This window comes from Myotis nattereri (genome assembly GCF_964212035.1).
Source record: "Myotis nattereri genome assembly, chromosome: 20".
Classification (NCBI taxonomy): domain Eukaryota; kingdom Metazoa; phylum Chordata; class Mammalia; order Chiroptera; family Vespertilionidae; genus Myotis; species Myotis nattereri.
The window spans coordinates 1188037-1199278 of NC_138096.1; the positions used below are offsets into that span (position 1 = coordinate 1188037).

Below are 11242 nucleotides of genomic sequence, written 5' to 3' on the forward strand. Positions count from 1 at the left end.
AGTGGGGGGCCTGCAGGAGGCAGCTGATCCATGATTTTCTCTCATTGATGTTTCTCTCTCTCGCCCTCTCCCTCCTCCTCTCTGAAATCAATGAAAACATATAAAGGATAACTTCATCCAGACTCCACCCCCCCCCCCCCAGGGTGTCCCACCCTGCCGGCCCCACCCTGGAGCCCGCCTGAGGTCTATCTACCCAGATCTAAGTCTCACTTCCCATCGTCCCTAATCCCCAAATGCCTTTCTGAAGAAAGGCTGAAGCCACCCACTGGTTTATTCCTCACTCCTTCATATCAGCCAGGGCAGAGTCCCTCCCTCCCTCCCTCCAGGATCCAGCGTGGGTTTCTGGGTTTCGGAACCACAGTCCGGGCTTCTGTGTCCAGTTCACTCCCCCGACAAGCTGAGGGGCCGCGGATAAGCTGCTGGGCCTCGCGGGCGCTATTTTCACCAGTAAAAGGGGGTTGACAAGTCAACTCTAGCGATGGGCCGGACGGAGCCAGGAAGGCAGCTGTGGGTACAGGCCAGCTCTCCTTTGCTTCCCCCCCCCGCCCTTATTGCCCCCCAAACTCAGCTCTCTGTAAGGAAATCAGTCACCAAAGATGCCAAGGTCCTTGCTGAGGTGAGTGTTCCCATGCAGTCCTCACGGACCAATGGCGTCACCCGTAGCTGGGACTGTGGACCAATGACGTCGCCCGCAGCTGAAACTGTGGGTCAATGACGTCACCCGCAGCTGAAACTGTGGACCAATGACGTCAGCCGCAGCTGAAACTGTGGACCAATGACGTCAGCCGCAGCTGAAACTGTGGGTCAATGACGTCACCCGCAGCTGAAACTGTGGACCAATGACGTCAGCCGCAGCTGGGACTGTGGACCAATGACGTCACCCGCAGCTGGGACTGTGGACCAATGACGTCACCCGCAGCTGAAACTGTGGACCAATGACGTCAGCCGCAGCTGGGACTGTGGGTCAATGACGTCAGCCGCAGCTGGGACTGTGGGTCAATGACGTCACCCGCAGCTGGGACTGTGGGTCAATGACGTCACCCGCAGCTGGAACTGTGGGTCAATGACATCAGCCGCAGCTGGGACTGTGGACCAATGACGTCAGCCGTAGCTGGGACTGTGGGTCAATGACATCACCCGCAGCTGGAACTGTGGACCAATGACGTCACCCGCAGCTGGGACTGTGGACCAATGACGTCAGCTGCAGCTGGGACTGTGGACCAATGACATCACCCGCAGCTGGGACTGTGGACCAATGACGTCACCCGCAGCTGGGACTGTGGACCAATGACATCAGCCGCAGCTGGGACTGTGGGTCAATGACGTCAGCCGCAGCTGGGACTGTGGGTCAATGACGTCACCCGCAGCTGAAACTGTGGACCAATGACGTCAGCCGCAGCTGGAACTGTGGACCAATGACGTCACCCGCAGCTGGAACTGCTCCTCAAACTGCTCTGTATCCAGATTATTTAAAGATGAAAAGTTCAGTGTTTCTTCGTATCAATCACACAAAAACACACCTAACAGCTTCCCGAACGTAAGTAAAGACGCAGCCTCCAGGAATGTGTCCGGGCTCCTTCACCTTCTGGCGAAGGTCCTCCCAGGCTTACTCACACTCCCCCAGCGCATCTTACCTCCTCTTGGGGGGGGGGCTCCCCAACCACAGTGCCCGCCCCCCAAACTCCTGAAGCTAACTGGATTTGTCGTTGTCATTAATCCTCACCGGAGGGTACTTTTCCCATTGATTTTTAGAGAGCGTGGAAGGGAGGGGGCGAGACGAGAGAAACATGGGTGTGAGAGAGACACCCCGCACGCGCCCCGACCAGGACCAGGGATCGAGCCTGCAACCTGGGCATGTGCTCTTGACCAGATCTGAACCCAGGACCCTGCAGCCCGCAGGCGCATGCGCTATCCACTGAGCCAAACGAGCCAGGGCTCAGAGAGGCTTTTGTTCCAAGAAGGTGAAGGGTAAGGACGTGCAACCCAAAGAAGTGGCTTCATCCTGAGGTTGGCTCTGAGCTGGGGGAGCATCCCCGGCCCTGTTGGCAGAGGGGGGGGCGGGGGCGGGGCCTCGGCCTCCAGGTTGGAGCCTTCCCAGGCCCTTCTCCAACTCAGCTCAAGTTCAACGCGGAACCCAAGGTCACCCTAGACTTGGTGTCTGGGCGGAGGGGGCAAGAGAGAAAGCATCGCCAAGCCTGTTCCCCCTTCCTGCACAAACCTCTCCCGGCTTCTCAGGAGCAGGGACAGAAAAGTCCTTTAACCCCCGACTGGTCCCAACTGTGGGTGGAGCCTTGGGGATGGGGTCAGCCCCTGGGACTCAGGTGTTCTGTCTGATGGCTCCACCCGGTTCCATCTTCCTCTCAGGCTGCCCTTTGGGTAAGATGCTGCCTACAGAGGCGTGTCACGGCCACCCGTGGGGCTGCGACACCAGGGATTGGGGGGCGGGGGGGAGGGCTGGGCCGGCTGGGCTGGTGGCTGTGCACAAGATCAGAAAGAGGTCTCCTTGACCCCAAAACTGCCTGGAATTTTGTCCCCACCCCGGGCCCCGGGCTCCGGCGCAGGGAGGCGCCTGGGCAGGTAGGTGGAAGGTTACGGAGGCTCAGTCCCCAGCCGTCCCTCCCGGTAGGCGGACATCCGGCGGGGTCCCAGCCCACGGGCAGGGGTTCCAGGCGCTCCGGACCGACCCCCACAGCCCCGCGCGGCCCGCGGGAGCAGAGGGCAATGCACGCGCGCCTGCTCCCACTCCTGGCCCCGTCGAATCCACGCGAGCTCCGAGCGCCGCGCGGGGCGATCGGCGGGTGCGGTGCCCGGCCCCTCCCCGAGCGCGCGCGCGCGCGTCCCCGTGCGCCCTGGCCCGTGCGCGCGTCCCCGTGCGTCCCCCGCGGAGCGCGCCCCCGACGCCCAGTCCGCGCTGCGCCCCTGGCGGCTGCCGCCTGGAGGGACCCGTCGCCGGCAAAAAAAAACCAAACAAACCCCAAAACACAAACCCACAAAAACCGCTTCGGAATCATTTCGCGCCCCCGTCCTCCTGGCTCCGCAGGGCCGTCCACCCCCGTGCGCCCCGCGTGCCAGTCCCGGTGCCCTTTCTCGCCAGGGCAGGGCGCCTTGTGCTCGGGAACCATTTCCTCAATTGCTCCGCTTTAGGGTGTAGCGAGCCCATAAAAGAAGCAATCACTGCAGGCAGCGGGGTCAGCTGGTCACCTCGCCAGCCGCGGGCAGAGCCCAGCCGAGGCCCAGCCTTGAGGTTCGTCCTCGCCCCACGGGATCTGGGACTCCGCGCTCAGGACGGGCCTTGGCATCCGCGGGGACACCCCCATCCCCCGCCCCCCGCCCCCCGCCCCCGAAAGCCCAGCAAAGGGCTGCGGGAAAGGCTCGGGCCTCACCATCTCGGGACAGGAAGGCAGACAGACTCCCAAGAAATCAGTCATGACAGACTCCGGACCCACCTCCCCCGGGCCCTTTTTCCCCCCTTTTCTTTCAGGATTAATTGGCTGCATTCTTGCTGTGACATCAAGTTTGTGACTCCCTCTCTTTAAGTGAAAATGAGCTTTCTGCACTGACTCCTCGTTAGAAAAACAAGACAGGCCCCTTTCCCTTCTAATCCGTAACTGAGGATAATAGGATTTTTTTTTTTTGCATGAGTTTTATTTGCCAGAAAAACATTTTTTTTTTTTTTTACAGTGTGGGCAATGAGTGAGCGGCCCCCCTGTGCTGTGGCTTGAAACCGCACAGGCGTTTGAAAGCTCTCGGGTCAGGTGCGGTGTGATCGCGGACAGATCACGCCATATGGTTACTTTGTTTCGAGTTGTTCCCATTTCTCCTTGTTATTTTGGATGAAAAAAATGAAATGATCATAAATGGTTAGGGGTGACATGGCTACATTTCCTCCCCGGCTAGTTTGAGGCTAATAGACTGATCTCCAAAAATAAAAACAGTGGATATATAAAAAAAATAATATTTGAAATATCCACTTGGTTTTTTTTGCACTTTGGGGAAGATAAATGGGTGGTAGAGACACGGGCTGATGTGCCCTGGATGAAGACATCAGGAAAAGCAGTGACTTATCACACCAACTACATCCGTGACAGCAAGTGACGTGCGTTCCTCTAAGAGCGGAACCCTACCCGGGTGACAGACAGAGCGAGGCCTACTCACCCACAGGCACACGTCCATGCTTCAGGGAGTCTTGCGAGTCCCCAGGGTCCGAGCTGGAAGACATCCTCAGGGAAATGACAGGCGGCCCTTTGGCTTAAAGCAGAAACCATTGAGCAGCGGAAAAGACACGCGTGTCCCACGGTGTAGCCTTGGGGGGAGGACACGGCGGGCCACGGCGACCCGGAGTGAAAGTGATGAAAAAGGCAAAAAAAAAAAATCAAATTAAAAAAAAAAAATCCCAGAATGCAGAACGTCCGGAGCCAGCCTTCCCCTGGACTCTGTACTTTTTCCGTCATTCGTGACCTGCTGTAAACCAGGGAGCCAGTTTCAGGACGGGGTCTAATCAGAAGCAGGGGGGACTTCTCATTGGCTCCGAGCGGCCACCTGACTCCGTGCCGGCTGATAAGAGGACCCTGTTATAAAGTGACAGGGAAAGAGATAAGAACTCCTGGCAGATAATGGCCGGGAAATGATTAACCCGGGAGCGGAGCGGTGCTATGCGGGACCCCGAGGGGAGGCTCAGGAGACCCCCGTGGGTAAAACTCCCCCCATGGCTTCAACCCGCTCACTCAGCCAGGCTTCTGATGCTGGCCCTGGATGGCATCACCTCTGTGCGTGGGGGGCGTGGGGGCGGCGGGGTGGGTAGCTCTCTGACCCCGGCAGATGCATTGCGGACGATAACGCCGGCAGATATGCATGCCTGCAGTGAGACCTGGAGATATGATTGACACTTGGGCGCTGGGAGGAGTCCCGGGGTTGCAGGTGTGTCAGTCCTGAGCGTAGTGCCCGGACTGACAGGCCCACTCAGCCCAGGGGTGAACCTGAACTTGTTCCTCTCCTGCTCGGGGGCGGGAAAGGCCCGCCTAGCGCTTTGCCCCCGGTCGAGGGAGCCTTCTCCTCCGAGGTTCATGCTGGACGAGTGACTCGGGTTCCGCAATGGCCAAGCGAGGCCGGGCTTCCGTCCACCGGGCTCCTGTTCCGAGGTGAGCTGCGTGTCAGGCACGGGAGCCGCCCGCCATTCGGCGGCTCTTATGGTTTTCCATCCCGTGACACAAATGTCAAGGTTGTTTAAAAATGGGCCTCCCTGGCCCGGCTGGTGTGGCTCAGTGGCTGAGCGCCGACCTAGGAACCAGGAGGTCAGGGTTTGATTCCCGGTCAGGGCACAGGCCCGGGTTCGGGGCTCCATCCCCAGTAGGGGGCGTGCAGGAGGCAGCCGATCCATGATTCTCTCTCATCATTGATGTTTCTCTCTCTCTTCCTCTCTCTTCCTCTCTGAGATCAATAAAAATATATATATATTTTAAGATAAAGTGTGAAATCTGAAATCAGATAGTTATCGGCTCCTGTCCAGGCTCGGCCCCCACTCAGGACAAGGTCATGCTTGGCTTCTTTACGCCTTAACTTCTTTGTAATAAAAATGACAAAAATTATGGATTTCAATAGTGTTTTGTTTTGTTTTAATATATTTTATTGATTTTTTACAGAGAGGAAGGGAGAGAGATAGAGAGTTAGAAACATCGATGAGAGAGAAACATCGATCAGCCGCCTCCTGCACGTCCCCTACTGGGGATGTGCCCGCAACCCAGGCATATGCCCTTGACCGGAATCGAACCCGGGACCTTTCAGTCCGCAGGCCGACGCTCTATCCACTGAGCCAAACCGGTTTCGGCCAATAGTGTTTTTTAAAAAAATATATTTTATTGATTTTTTACAGAGAGGAAGGGAGAGGGATAGAGAGCTAGAAACATCAATGAGAGAGAAACATCTATCAACTGCCTCCTGCACACCGCCCACTGGGGATGTGCCCGCAACCAAGGTACATGCACTTGACCGGAATCGAACCCGGGACCCTTCAGTCCACAGGCCGACGCTCTATCCACTGAGCCAAACCGGTTAGGGCTAGTGTTTTTTTGTTTTTGTTTTTGTTTTCTAATTTTTAGAAAGAAATGAGAAGATAGAGAGAGTGTGCCCCATGTTCCGACTGGAAGTGTTTACTACGCACATAGACGCCACTGAAAGCCCGCGTGGCCGTGGGCCGTGGGTCTGAGGGACACCCCCCCTCGCGGGATTTTGAAGACACCCCGAGTCTCCTTTCCTATATTTTGTCTCCGTCACCGATACCGCCTGGCTCCCCACGGCAGGTCTCAGATGAGACAGCGGTTCTCACCGACCCTCTTCCTCTTCGTAGATGAGTGAAAAACGACCGCATGTCATGCTTTGTTCCGATGACGCGGGGTTATGGTACAGAACGTGCCAAAGCCACCCAGGGCTGACGGGGAGCATCACGGGGTGCTGATCAACCCCCACCCTGAGCCCCCTGCCGGAAGCTGTGAGGCGCTGGAGCAGCTGCGGGTCCCTCGCTCGCTGGCCCATTAATGAGTGACTCCGGCCTTTTGAGGCTTATCTGCCCGGCTCCTGGAAGTAGATACCCGGCGCTTGTGAGAAATGAACATATTTTTGTGAAAGGGGCTGAGGGACCGTCCACGTGACACAGGGAACAGGTGCTCGGAACCCAGCGGGCGACGGGCGGCTGGCAGTAAGGAATGCGCGTTCCGTCTCTGCTGGGGAGAGACACGAAACACAACAGCCCAGGCTGCCCTTCGAGTCATCGTTTTCCTCCATCAAGACAGTCTGACCGCTGCCTCGGGGCGAAGGTGGGCCACTTCCAGGCCCCCCGCCTTCTGTTTTAATCACCGCCACAAAGAACAGGACACATGTACATGCATGCACACATATACACGCATGCACACGTGCACACGCATGCACACACACACACGCACACATGCACACACACTCACACATGCACACGCACGCACGCACACGCACACATGCACGCACACACAACAAGAACAACTCTACCGAAGAGACCAGAGCAGTAGTTATCGACCCTGGAGGCGAACTAGAATCACCTGGGGGAAATCTGAAACGACAAGCACACCTCATCATCCTGCACTTTGCTTTATCGTGAGAAATAAACCCTTAGAATAAAAGCCTAAGGGACCATTAAGGTGGAACGAGCAGAACGACCAGTCGCTATGACACACACTGACCACCGGGGGGCAGACGCTCAACGCAGGAGCTGCCCCCTGGCGGTCAGTGCGCTCCCACAGGGTGCAGGCCGGGCTGAGGGACTCCCCTCCCCGAGTGCTCGAATTTCGTGCACCAGGCCTCTAGTACCATGGTTGGCAAACCGCGGCTCGCGAGCCACATGCGGCTCTTGGGCCCCTTGAGTGTGGCTCTTCCACAAAATACCACCCGTGGTCGCTCACGTACAGTGCGAAGTTGACTTAACACTTTAAGTAAAGTTTATGAAGTTAATTTTAGGGAACGCTGTGGAGTGAAAGAAGTTGTAGTGTCGAGGATGGAGAAAGGTATGTTGAGATGGTTTGGACGTATAGAGAGGATGAACGGAAGGAGATGGACGAAACAAGTCTACAAGGCGAGTGTGGATGGGAGAGTTGGAAGGGGTCGACCTCAGCGAACGTACCTCCGTCAGATGGAGGACGTTTTTAGCAAAGGCCAGCTTAAGAGGACCCCAATTAAGTTAATAACAAGGTACCTACCTATACAGTTTCAGTTTAAAAAATGTGGCTCTCAAAAGAAATTTCAATCGTTGTCCTGTTGGTATCTGGCTCTGTGGATGGATGAGTTTGCCGATCACTGCCCTTGGCGCAGCCGCTGCTACCGCAGAGCGCGTCTATGGCGACCCGCGTCGCCTACGGGGACCCGAGTGGGCACGGCGGCGGCAGTCTTTGCTAGCTGGCTTCAGAAAGGACTCGTCAATGATTGACAGGTTAGCCAGTGACTCCAAGTCATCCCTGCCAACCCCCGAAAGGCCTTTGGCAGCGTCGCCTGAGCCCGCGGGGTGCGAGGATGCTAAAGTTCGGTTAATGAGTTACAGTCGCTGTCCACTTCCTGAAGACGTGTGTCCAAGCCGCTGTGGCGGTCTGGTGACCCTGGGTTTCTCTGGTGGGCACGGCGCCAGGGCGTGCACCAGAGCGGCCCCCCGAGTAGGCGCAGCATTGGGGTGGATGAAGAACAGGCGCCCGATGACTCACCGTGCAGCGGGCCGATCGCACCGGGTCCTGGGCAGTTTGCAGAAAACGTATAAAGACGGAGCCAATCGCTTCCTGCCAACCCATCGCCTCACGGCGCGTTCTCGCTTGGACCCTCACCTAACGGGCGTTGGTCAGTGAGTGTACGCAGGACCCGGGCTCGTTGGCACTTTAATCAAAGCAAAATCAGCCCTGGCCGGTGTGGCTCGGTGGGTAGAGCATCAGCCTGTGGACTGAAGGGTCCTGGGTTCGATTCCTGGTCAGGACACCTGCCGGGTTTGCGGGCTCGATCCTCAGTAGGGGGCGTGCAGGAGGCAGCCGATCTATGATTCTCTCTCATCATGGATGTTTCTCTCTCTCTCTCTCTCTCTCTCTCTCTCTCTCTCTCTCTCTTCCTTCCTCTCTGAAATCAATAAAAATATATTTTAAAAAAACCACCACAAAATACAATCAGTTTCCTCAACACCCGCCCAACCCCCAAAGTACGGAAGGTGTTGGAATGGCGTGTTCGGGCGAGGAGTGATGAGCCAAGCTTCCGTCTCTTTCTCAGGAATCCCTGTGAGAACGGGGCCACCTGGCCGGGGAGATAAGTCGCTCTGACACCGGACTGGCCAGGTAGCGGTGACTCACCGTTTGCCGCTCTAATCATTAAACAGCCTTGGTCGATGTTCTGGTGATGCCAATGGCCAGGTCCCGGCTCCTCCACCTTCCACCTGCGTGGGGTCATTTTATTTTCACTGAAGGCCTTATTTTTTGTTTGTTTTGTACATCCTCACCCAAGGATATGTTTTTCCACTGGTTTTTAGAGAGCGTGGAAGGGAGGGGGCGAGAGAGAGAGAGAGAGAGAGAGAGAGAGAGAGAGAGAGAGAGAGAGAGGCATCGATGTGAGAGAGACACATCGCCTGGTTGCCCTCCGCGGCTGAGCGTGCGAGAGCGAAGATGGGTCTCCTGAATGTGACCACAGTGATTGCTCCAGAGGGAGCCGGGCCTGGGGCGTTGAGACTGGGACTCTGTGCTTCATTGTCTCGTCTTTTTTATTTATTTTTAAAATATATTTTTTATAGATTCCAGAGAGGAAGGGAGAGAGAGAACCATCAGTGATGAGAGAGAATCATGGACCGGCCGCCTCCTGCACGCACCCCGCTGGGAATCGAGCCCGCAACCCAGGCATGTGCCCTTGACAGGATTCGAACCCGGGACCCTTCCGTCTGCAGGCGGGTGCTCTATCCACTGAGCCACACCGGCCAGGGCTCGGCGTCTCCAGCTTTAACTCGGGGCAGGGTTTGGGGCTCATGGCCCCGCGAGCGCTGTCTGCCAGCTTTCCTTTTTCTTTCCTTTTTCTTTTAAAATCAATCAGACGCATTGTTTGCTCCTCCGGGCCTGACAGACGTGTTGTAATACGGCCCCGAGCGGCGCCCGCTCCTCTATGTACCTTCTGTCTAAAGGCCCGTTCGAGCCGTGACCCGCATTCATGGGACCACAAACACCGGGTTTAACCATTAACTCTCGCGCCGCCTTGAAACGGATGCTTTCATAAGGCGAGGGTGACAGGGGCTCCCACTGGGTGCTGGGAGGGGGCAGAGAGAGAAGGCTTCGGGCGGACGGAGGTTGTGAAGGGGCCGAGAGTTGGTGGCCAGGACGCCCCGGGCTGGACCCAGTGGAGAACGCGCCTTGACCCGGCCACATCAGAGAACAGTTGCGCTGACATCCCACTGTCCCTGCAGAAGATGGGCTCCGTAAAGCGGGCCTGGCTGCAAATAACTTTAAATTGTGGCAATGTCTTGTGTCCATTGGATCACAATTGGATACAATGTCTTGTGTCCATTGGATCACAACTGGATACAATGTATTGTGTCCATTGAATTGCAATTGGATACAATGTCTTGTGTCCATTGGATCGCAATTGGATACAATGTATCGTGTCCATTGGATCACAACTGGATACAATGTCTTGTATCCAATCTGTGCTAATACTTAGGGTCCATTAAGGTGTCATTTGATGTTAGGTAGCTATTTTCACCAGCCTTCCTGGTGGGCCTTGGGGAAGTTACAGACTGAAACAAGACACATTGTGCTTTTTTTAAAAAAAAACAGATATTTTTATTGATGTCAGAGAGGAAGGGAGAGGGAGAGAGAGATAGAAACATCCATGATGAGTGAGAATCATCGATCTGCTGCCTCCTGCACGCCCCCTACTGGGGATGGGGCCTGCAACCCGGGCCAGTGCCCTGACCGGGAATTGAACCCTGACCTCCTGTTTGATAGACCGACGCTCAACCACTGAGCCACGCAGGCTCAGTGGTTGAGCTGGGTAGCCCCTGCTTTTCGACAAAGTGTCTTACCTCCCCTTTTCCGTCGGTTATCTAGTTATCCCACCAGCCTTTAAAAAACAGATTTCCCTTCCCTTCTCACCACCTTGGGTTAACTTGTTTTTCGCACACCACCTTCCGAGGCTGTTCTAATCAGCAATGAGCTGTGATCGGGCTGTTTCGGGAGGTCACGGGGGGTGAGTGGCGGCCAGGAATGTGCCCCATCTCCGGAGAGCCCCGCATTTACAAGGAAACCTGGCCACCACGCTCAGTGTCGCAGCCAATCGAGGCGGGGGTGGGGGGGGGGAGGGGGGGCACACAGAGCCGGTCCTTACTGGGAAGCTGTAAATCTTATCTTAGTAAATAACATAAAACTGGCTAATGATCACCGGCCATATTTTCTTTGCTTCTAAGGGATGGGCTTAAAAAGAGAAACAAGAAAAAGAGGGTGTGTGCGGGGCGGCGATTTCTTACAACAACATAAAACAGCTTTTAGGCAGAAAGTAGTCAGAGGTCCCCCAAGGCGGACTATGCCCGGGACACAGACACGCCTTTGGGGGGGCAGGGGGCAGGCCTGCAGTATTATCGCTGTTTCCACACGCAGAGAACTCCGTGAGGATCTTGCTGAGAACATGTGTGTTTGTACAGAAATATCTTTTGTTAAAAATATATTTTTACTGCTTTGACAGAGGAAGGAAGAGAGAGATAGAAACATCCATGATG

The 11242-nt window shown here is 56.0% G+C and overlaps 1 protein-coding gene across 1 annotated transcript in view; it reads right to left on the minus strand.

Moving 5' to 3' along the window:
* Positions 1-4346, minus strand: part of NR5A2 (nuclear receptor subfamily 5 group A member 2) — a 62655-nt gene extending 58309 nt beyond the window's left edge. The window contains exon 1 of the mRNA XM_081114620.1: positions 4152-4346. Coding sequence (XP_080970746.1) covers positions 4152-4219 — 68 coding nt within the window. The 5' untranslated portion in view covers positions 4220-4346. The remainder of the gene's footprint in view (positions 1-4151) is intronic.
* Between the last annotated feature and the right edge of the window lie 6896 nt (positions 4347-11242).